At 41.0% G+C, this 10489-nt stretch overlaps 1 protein-coding gene across 1 annotated transcript; it reads left to right on the forward strand.

Moving 5' to 3' along the window:
- Positions 1–7890, forward strand: lap3 (leucine aminopeptidase 3). The gene is made up of 13 exons (XM_076990739.1): positions 1–253; positions 403–518; positions 1941–1995; positions 2132–2237; positions 2614–2773; positions 3066–3230; positions 3537–3695; positions 3892–4016; positions 4188–4276; positions 4396–4498; positions 4660–4739; positions 5614–5726; positions 6119–7890. The coding sequence occupies exons 1-13, from the start codon at positions 158–160 to the stop codon at positions 6303–6305; spliced, it is 1554 nt and encodes a 517-aa protein (XP_076846854.1). The 5' UTR covers positions 1–157; the 3' UTR covers positions 6306–7890.
- The last annotated feature ends 2599 nt before the right edge of the window (positions 7891–10489 follow it).

Consider the following 10489-nt stretch of genomic DNA (forward strand, 5'->3'; position numbering starts at 1 on the left):
GACGACAAACCCGCTGTTAAAGGTTATGGTCGCGTGTTGATGACGCGATAACGCGCGACAGCGCACGTTTGGCCCTGTGTCACATGGCAAGGTGAATGAGCGGATCTGCCTGCGACTGTGTGTGTTGATGTGTGCTGGCAGCCGCAACTGAAGCACGATGCTGATACATTTTAGAAAGGTTTCAATTTACGGAATTTGGCGACATACTTGTCGATCGTTTTGTGTATCTCCAGTCACTTCGAGTTCGAGAAAAGTAAGTTTCGAAGCTGTTACTGTAAAATGTGGCTATTTAAGCTAAGATTCACGCTTGGATATCGTTAATAGACAGTGCATAGTGTATACTGAATACAGTAACAGGTGTCTAACGTTCATTGTGTGGCGTTTTTTGTTGTTGCCTTTTAGGGCTTAGTTCTTGGTGTCTATGAGGGAGATAAAGACGAGGATGGCATACATTTCACTGACGCTGCAGCCTCGTTTGACAGATCAGTCTCAGGAAAACTTACTGAGATGCTGCTGATGTAAGTAGCACAGCTTAACCGCCTCCATTATCTTGTCCACTTACCATAACTAGCTGCAACTGTCTTCTGTTTCGACGAATAATCTAACGATTACTGAAACGGCCGGTAGAATATTTGGATTGTTACTCCGTGGATCTTATTTACTTATCGGCTTTTACATATTTGAGATTATTCAAGGTTATCATTCCTAAAACAAAGGCAAAAAAATGTATTTTTATTCAAATACGTCTTGGTAACTTTCATGTGGTAACAAAAGCTAAAACATTTCAACATCATTATTTTTCTGACAGTGTAAGCATCAAAGTAGCAGCAGTTTCTCTAATCCATCTATGTACATTTCAAAGAAACGAAGAGGGTTAGGATAGACAAATGCGTTACGAGCAGGCACAGTTCGACATCGGTCAAATTATTTGATTACTTCAGGACTGTACTGTTATTTTTACGATTGTACATTTTAGACACTGATTTATTCATCGTACAAAGCACGACAAAACCACATCAGTACAGAAGCTGAGAATACTTTGGGTTACACTCTGTGGCGGATTATACTCACAGACACTTTATTACCGCTGCCACGGGAATACCGTGAATCTCCATCCTTAGTCTGTTCCATTATCTGCCGATGAAGTTACTTAAATCCTTATTTCCTCTGTAATATCGTTACAACGGCATTAATAAGTCATAATTTGAACACAGCTAGTTTTAACATTGATATTAGCTAGCTAAAATTTGCAAGTGTTTCAGTTCACAACCTTTTTGGCTGAGGTGAGACTGAATCGGTCTCGTCGCTCAGTCCAGTAAGCGGCGTTGCTGCGTGACGCAGTGAGAACGGACGCGATTACGTCGCCACACGATCGTCATGTAAAATCATGACGTCAATCCACCGTGCAGTTCATATATGTAATGCTGCAGCCCGGAGCCCCGGTGGGCGTGGGTAAAGGGCGGAGCATGTGTCAATCATTTTCGAATGCAGCCAATCAGATACTAGACTTTCGTTGTCAATAAAGGAAAAAAAAAAACATTAAAGTGCCGTTCCAGAAAAATAAGTGAGAAGCATTTTAAACTTTGATTTAAAAATGTCTAAAGTCATGGCTCTTCTAATGTTTTTATTCAGCTACTTTTGTGCAAGAATGGCATATACTTCTGTTTAAAGAGTTTCTCCGTGCAGTTTCCGCCTTCTTTTGGCAGATCTGTTAAGATGATTGGCTGCAGTAAAAAATGATTGACAGCTAACTCTGGCTGATAATTGGCTTAATAAAAATTGATTGACAACGAAAGTCTAGTATCTGATTGGCTGCAGTCGAAAATGATTGACACATGCTCCGCCCTTTATCCACGCCCACCGGGGCTCCGGCCTGCAGCATTACCCTTCTCGTGCAGTTTGCTGCACCTTAAACCGCATCTCTTTGAACACTGATCTAGATCAGGACCTCCGCTGAAGAGGGGAAAGAGCAGAGTATTCTATGGCTTACATCAGGTATGAAATACTGAACATATAGAACACAATACTTGACACACATGAATTCAGGTACTTAATTGTAGGGTTCTATTTCAGACCTTGACTTGCTAATATAATTTCATATAGTTTCATCCCCTCTTCCTTATAATCCCAGGACTTCCCTAGTTTAGCGGTTGTGGGCCTGGGTAAGAAAGGAGTCGGCGTGTGTGGAAAGGAAAACTGGGACAGCTGCAGAGAGAACATCCGGGTAGCTGTGTCAAGTGAGTGTGTGTGTGTGTGTGTGTGTGTGTGTGTGCGTGTGTGTGTGTGTGTGTGTGTGTGTGTGTGTGTGTGTGTGTGTGTGTGTGTGTGTGTGTGCGTGTGTGTGAGAGAGAAACAGTTCTACACCATTTCTGCCTTTAAAGTTTCACATCTGGACAGCAACATGTATCGAAGACATCTTCTGTGCCATTCTGACAGCAATATGTTCAAACACCAATTTCAGATAATTAAAATGCCAGAAAGGCCCAATATATGTGACAGGCACCTTAGGATAGAGTTAGAAGTCACAGTGCGGTGTTGCAGGTGAAGGACTGCTTACTCCTTACATTACTAAGCAGTAACAACTTTTTTTGTGTGTGTGTACTTGTGTGACAGTGGGCTGCAAGCAACTTCAGGATTTAGAGGTGCCTCATGTAGAGGTTGACCCATGTGGTGACAGTCAGTCAGCAGCAGAGGGCGCTGTACTCGGCTTGTTTGAGTATGATGAGTTCAAGAGCAAGAAAAAGATCCATGTCACTCCACAGCTACATGGCAGGTACAGGGAAACGTGTGTGTGTGTGTGTGTATATATATATATATATATATATATATATATATATATATATATATATATATATATATATATATATACAGTGCAGTATATAGAATTCATTTAAATCTATGTGCAGTTCAATCATTAGTTTCAGTTTCTGTCAAGTATGTTAGTATAAATGACACCTCATCACATTTCACATCTCCATCTCTTGTTTGTATGTAACTGACAGAAATGTGTATGTATGCAGATATTCTTGTCATATGAAGCTTACGAAAGTATGTCAACTTCACAGTGCTGATACACAAGCTTGGCAGAAAGGCGTTCTGTACGGGGAGGGTCAGAATCTGGCCAGAAGTCTTATGGAGGCTCCAGCCAATCACGTCACACCGACGGTCTTTGCTGACACCATAGAGCAGAAATTTTCACCCTTTTCAGACCGAGTGGTGATACATAAAAGGTATTTGACATGGAGCAGACTGATGTGAGATTGTTTTCACTCTGGCTTTGATCTCTGGTATTTAACTGAACAGTTATTTACTGTACTGTTTGAGGTCTAGATGTAATAGGTTTTTCATACAGGTAATATCACACTGTCCCATGAATGCTCTGTGATGGCCAAATTCAACACCAGACTTGGTTTTAAGAGACAAAATGCAGTACTTCTGTACAGCTTAGATTAAAATGATATAGACAGCAAATATCCTTCACAACTTAAAAAAATTGTTTTTTTTTTTTTAATCATTTGAGTCTTTCCCATTCTCAGACCTAAGTCCTGGATAGAGAGTGAGCAGATGGGGGCCTTTCTCAGTGTGTCCAGAGGTTCAGAAGAGCCCCCTGTCTTCCTGGAAATGCATTACACTGGGGCCCCTGATTCCAGTAAAGGGCCTCTAGTGCTAGTGGGTAAAGGAGTCACTTTTGACAGGTAACGTGTTCCACACACTGTTCAGACTATCACAGAAAGCATTAGATATCGATGGCCCGCTCACACTGGCAAAACATTTGCTTACAGTCATTTCAAAATGTCATCAGTTTCCATTAGTAGTTAATATTGGCCACCTCATTTTGTTTGCTTACTGTTATTTACAGATGGGTGTGTGTTCCACTTCTGTGTTTCTCAGTGGTGGAATTTCGCTGAAGCCTTCATCCGGTATGGACGCCATGAGGGCAGATATGGGTGGCGCTGCTTCTGTTTGCTCCACCATCGTCACTGCAGCTGCTCTGCAACTGCCAATCAACATCATAGGTCCGCCCCCTCCCTTTCTCTTTATTTTACTGACTTTATATTTCTACTGCATGGTAATATTCGTTTTGATGTCCTTTCATTCATTCCTTATATATTTTCTGTATGAGGCTACAAGAAAAAAAATGATTAGCAATACGCTAACATTGCTGCTTGCTTCTTGTTGGAGCTCAGGTATTACGCCCCTCTGTGAGAATATGCCTAGTGGAAAAGCTACCAAACCAGGAGATGTGGTGCGTGCCAAGAATGGCAAAACCATCCAGGTATTCCCCAAGACGTGCGTCTGCCGCTGCGGACACGCAAGTGTACTCTGTGTGCGTTTTGGCGTTGCGGAGAGGAGCTTCGGGGATGGCGTACGTAACCACGCTTTGTGCTCCGACAGGTGGACAACACCGACGCCGAGGGCCGCCTGATTCTCGCAGACGCCCTGTGCTACGCGCACACCTTCAAGCCCAGGGCTTTGGTCAATGCTGCTACACTCACAGGTATTTGCACACATGTGCATGTGCACTTGCATTCTACCCAAGCACACGTGCACACATGTACACGTGTTTTTCACGTACAATGTACTTACAGGTGCAGCTGCATAGATGGGTCCCACAGGCATATATCTGCACGCAGCCATAATGTTTCTCTTATTTGACAGGTGCTATGAATGTAGCCCTGGGCTCTGCGGCTACAGGGGTTTTTACTAACTCAGACTGGCTTTGGGAGCGGTTATATAAGGTAAATGAATAAGGATCCAATGTACACATTAATATTACTAATACAAAGATGTATTTAAATAGATAACAATATGACCTTTATTTAACACATTCCAAAATTAGCTCAAATATCTCGCATTTACTTGTTTTCATTAAATAATTTAAAGTAGAATAAACCGACAAATCATTAAATTCATCTATGAAATCCAAACACACCGTTCTGCACGTTCATTTAGTGTTCATGTTTCCATAACCATGAAAAGACTATCGTTTCAATACCAGAAATACTATGGGTATGTTGGCTATGGGTTTAACCAAACCTTAATTTGTGTATATTATTTGTAGAAATAAAATAAAACAAATTCAAATAAAATAGAACATAAAACCTGAAGCAAATAGCAAGCAAGAGCAAAAATAAAATCTAAAATAATAAAGACGGAACAGATGTCTTGTATTAGAACATGAACATTTCACTTATCTTTCACCAAACCTTTGAATGTTTACAGTATTAAAGTATTTTTTAAACTAAACTTCTACCATATTTTTGTTGCTAAGTAAATATGCATGTGGAGAAAATCGGAAAAGGTTCCAATTAGGAGAGTTGGATTCAGGCCAATATTCCTCTTTATAATAGATTATTAGCATTCTCTATCTACTCTATATCAAATTGAGATTAATTGTTGACTGAGCTCATCTGGATTGCTGTACTTTATTTCTTTATATGAAGGTTTCAGTTGGGTTGCTCTAGGTGTTTATATAAAGGGTCATTCTTCTGTGTGCGTGAATGTCTGTGTGCATGTGTGCACGCGCAAATGTGTCTGTGCGTGCTTGTGTGTGTCTGGGTGTGCTTGTGTGTGTGTGTGTGTGCTTGTGTGTGTGTGTGTGTGCTCTTGCAGGCCAGTGTCATTACAGGTGACAGGGTGTGGAGGATGCCACTGTTTCAACACTACACCAGACAAGTCACAGAAAGCATGCTGGCGGACCTAAACAACATCGGCAAATATAGCGGGTACATTTGCGTACAGGACTACTACCATTACTTACAGACACGAGTACCAGCACTGATGCTTTATGCCCCTCCCCATGCATTTGATAATTTGATACATTTGTCAGAAAATAGTTTTGTAGTTTTTAAGTATGCAGTGGGGTCAGTGATCAATGTCTGGTTAGTATTGCTGCAAGCTTGGCTACATGTGATGCTACACATTACTGTGTAAGAACATTTTGAAAGTTGTAATTTTATCATTTCTTCTACCATCATAAGTGAAGTCTTTGGGTTTGTTTTCACAACCACATATTACTACACTGTTGTCAATCTCCATGGAAAGTTCATATGTGTTTATGGCCATGCCTGTGTTTGCGTACAGCCGCCATCTTACTGAGGTGTTTTTCTCCCCACAGCACGGCTGGGGCTTGTACAGCCGCTGCATTCCTGCAGGAGTTTGTGACGGCCAATCATTGGGCTCATCTTGATATCGCTGGGGTGATGACCAATAAGGATGAGGTCCCCTACCTACGGAAGGGAATGTCTGGGAGACCCACTCGGACACTTGTAGAGTTCGCTGCTGGCTTAGCCTCTGAGCCTTAAGATGACCTCCATGTGACCTTTGACTCCTCGAATACGAGACAGGGAGTGTTCTTTGCTGTCTGGCGTAGGGTTGCCTTTTAGATTTGCACTTCACCAGCTGAACAGTATACACACAGCAAACACAGTGGTGCGTGTTGGGAAAGCGATACACATTAGCTGACCAGCTCTCAGCCGTTAGCGGCTGTCCGATGAGCCACTGGAACGCTGGAAGGTTTTTTTGGGATCACTACTTTGAGCATTTCTGTTGTATAATCAACCAAACGTTTACTTCAGTGTTTGTCATGTTTGATTTGTGCAGCATGTCTGAATGACCTCACATACGCTGAACAACATTGTCACATTCATTATTCCTACCCCAGTGGTACAATTTGGATCTGTACTGTTCATTGTTTAGAAGAGCGGTAACAGACATAAAGACCATGCTAGTCTTGAGGACCGTTAACCTCTGGGATTCTCCCACAGACTCATTTATTTTACACTTTGATATATTTATCACAACTCCATCTCAGACACTCACCAGTGTCCGTCAGTCCTTGTTTTAAGGAATTTTTCACTGTAATTATATATTTTTAAAATGTCAGACAGTTCCTCATAACCTGAAAGCAAATAAAAAAAAACAAATTTCATGAAACCCAAAACTTAAATGATCTTCAGATTGTTGGGTATTGTCTATTGGTATACACATAGAATAAATGTGTACATTGTCATAATGTGAATGTAAATCATTTTATGTTAAGCAGATTGCATTTCAACTTTGATAAGGCGGAGACACGCTGGCTCTGATATATTCCTGGAAAGAGCTGGAGCATTAATAGAGATTAATAGTTGTTTTGTTGTATGAATCGTAGCTAGCAAAAAAATTACATGTACCTTGAAGCTGTATTTTAGTACACATACATTGCCCAAGGGATTTCAATTGAATTATATGATACATATTTTTTTCTTTATGCTGATGATAGTTCTTAATGACATCAGCCTTGTTTCCATGGTGAAGGTATAGCTTTTTGGCCACAATTTTTCCATGTTGACCACTACTGGCCAGATTTCTCCAAACACAGCCTGGGTTCCTCAGTTTTCTGCTGGACATCTAATTTTGAAGGGAGATATGCATGATATATTATATCTGCACCACGTTTCCTTGGCAGACCACTGCATCTTCTGTCCTCAGCGTTACCTGTTTCTTTGTGCTCCTTCAAAAGATCTTGTGTAGCACATCTTGAAACCTCAGTCTGCCTTGAAGTCCTGGTCTGAGAGAGATGTTGCTGACTACCTTGTGTCTTGTTGCTGCACTTCGTCTTGCCATGGTGTGTGACCTGTGACATGAAACGGCCTTCTACAACCTCACCTGCAACCTCACCTTCTACAACCTCACCTTCAACCTCACCTTCTACAACCTCAATGACCATTATGCTGAAAAATTGTATAAAGCACGATGGGGATTTTTCAGTCATAACTTTGCTAAAATAGTAATATTGTAATATAATCGACAATATAGTATAATGTTAAATAATATAATGTTATATATAATGACTGATCAAGGAAAGATTATTATTGTGATCAAGGAATGGAAACAATTTATTTGTGTCAGTAGAACTCTTAAGGTGCCAAAAGGTACATAAAGTGAATAAAATGGCTTTTTGATACTATTGACCTGCTGGTTATACGCAAACACCTGAGGTTTATTACTGTATCCAGCATCAGCCGAATCAGTACAATTTTACAACACTGCAGGATGGCGAAACACTTCAGTATATTTAGAAGATTTAGTTGTACTAATTCTTCATCAGACTTACATTAAAGCAACAACACATTCAGTACAATTCATTCATTCATTTCAGCCACCACTAAAAGAATGTTCTGTGATTACACCACAGGTATCGGCTGCACATGTGTGTATAAAGACTACTTTAGGCATGGTGTGAGTGTGTATGTGTGTGTGTCTGTGTGTGTTTAGAGACATTGGCCTGGCAGGTCGTAAGCCTATGGGGAATTTGTGCAATAAACTTAATCTGTAGCAAAGCAGACTAGGGTTGGAGTCCTAATGGCGCACAGATTTAAACACCTTCCAGTGGGGAGACACACGCCTGCCTCCTGTTAACTAGCAACCTCATTCTCCTACACCTATGTGTTGAACTTTACATGCATACTGATCAAGGTTCAGAGGTCATGTCCGTAACACTCACATATGTCAGTAATAAGTGCTCGTCGTTTCAAAGGTAGCGAAGAGTAGAGAAATTTCTTCACTATAATGCTGCATATTATGTAATGAACAGCTTCCCCAATAATTGAAGACTGAAGACCTGTATATATAAGCATCTAAAAGAAAGTGACTAACATTTTTGAGTCAAGTTTTATCTTCGAAATAAGTCACTGGAAATAGGTTCACTAGGTTTTTATGGGATTGGTTAGTGAGTTTGGTGTTCTTAATTGATGGTGTAATCTTGTAGATTAGGATTTGAGTCATCTGGGACTTGGTCATAACTAATTATATCTTCAGGGACTTTCTTTCACTCATCAGGAAGTGATTTCAGTGCATTGTGCATCGATAAGTGTGTGTGTGCTCTCTTGGTAACACTCCTATTGTTCAGAAGCACAAGGCCATAGAGATAAATATATTATTGCTACTCTGTTTTAGTCTGAGGAGTTTTGTGGTCAGTGACTTCTGATGGGAAATACTCGTTTGTGTGTGTGTGTTCTTGGTATGTGGTTTTATATGTATGTATTTCTAACAGCTGCATACTTGTGTGTGATCGTTTGTCTGGTGGTATGCTGATGGGGTGTGTGTGAGTGCCTTTGTGACTGGCTTGAATCAGATTAACATTCTAACAGTCTCAAATCTGCTCATTAATGCAGAATCAAACAGCTCATTAGAAGCACCCCCCCCAGCCTGTTTTTTCTTCAACTCTCTCTTCTCTCTCTCTCTCTCTCTCTCTCTCTCTCTCTCTCTCTCTCTCTCTCTCTCTCTCTCTTTCTCTCAGCTTTTGCTTGCCATGCTCTGTCTATCAGTACATGTACCTTTCTTACTGTTTAGTCTAAAGTTTTCTTTCTTGCTGAGTCACTATTGTTCCAAGTATGCCTTCGTAATTAGAGATGTTAGAGGCATGTAATTTTCCTCCCGCCTGCTCTATTCATGAAGAAGGAATACGCCCTTTGGCCTTTGGAAGCAGTTTTAAGAATTGAAGAAGCGTTTCCGATTTCTGCCTCCCTCTGTCCCTTTATCCAGTCTCTTTCATTCTCTCCCCGAGACTTTATCACCATCTCTCTCTCTCTCTCTCTCTCTCATTTTCTCTCTCTCCCGCGCCATATTTCACAAACACACACATACATTATCTCTCTCTCTCTCTCTCTCTCTCTCTCTCTCTCTCTCTCTCTCTCTCTCTCAGTATTGTCATTCCATGTGAGATAGGTATTGGGGCGTGTCAAAGGCATTGTGCCGTTTGAATGTCCTTTCCTGTGTGATCCACATGCCCTGTGCTTTGTGCCGCATGCATGATCTACTTATCCAATGTCATCCTAATTTACATGTAAGTACACAGGCAGCGTAGACGTCCAAGCTCCCTGCGCTGTTACAGATGGGAAGGAGACATCACAGTTTAAAAGTGCAAGAAATGTGTTTTATTGGCACTTTTCCCTCTCAGTTCAGGGCAGTAAATCCCATATTTGCATGGTAGTTTCATACTTTTGGTAAGAACTATCAGTGCCAGAAGTGTGTGGGTAATCTGCTGTATTTCCTTCTTTATAGTGTGTTCCAGTGTTCTGGGTGAAACTTGCTGTGAGGCTGGATCTTCCTGCTTCAGAAACTCCCTGATGTCCTGGGATACAAAAGTGTGTGTGTGTGTGTGTGTGTGTGTGTGTGTGTGTGTGTGTGAGAGTGTGTGTGTAAAATGATAATATTATTAGTACGTAAGGTATGTTTGTGTTTTTGACATTTCCTTGTCTTAAGGGGAGTGTTTCTGTTGCCCTTGGTATGGTTACCTAGCAGTGTTTGTGTGTGTGGTCACATTGTGACATTTGAAAAAAAAAGTGGTAATTGGGGAAGGAACAATAAAATTGTTAGCTCAGATGTTTTAATGGAGTTTTTGTGTGGTGTGTGTGTGTGTGTGTATGTATGTGTGTGTGTGTGTGGAATGCTGTTCTGGCCATGTTCCAGGTTGAGAGAGTATAGTGTTTCCAATCTGAGTACC

This window comes from Brachyhypopomus gauderio, unplaced genomic scaffold (assembly GCF_052324685.1).
Source record: "Brachyhypopomus gauderio isolate BG-103 unplaced genomic scaffold, BGAUD_0.2 sc77, whole genome shotgun sequence".
Classification (NCBI taxonomy): Eukaryota; Metazoa; Chordata; class Actinopteri; order Gymnotiformes; family Hypopomidae; genus Brachyhypopomus; species Brachyhypopomus gauderio.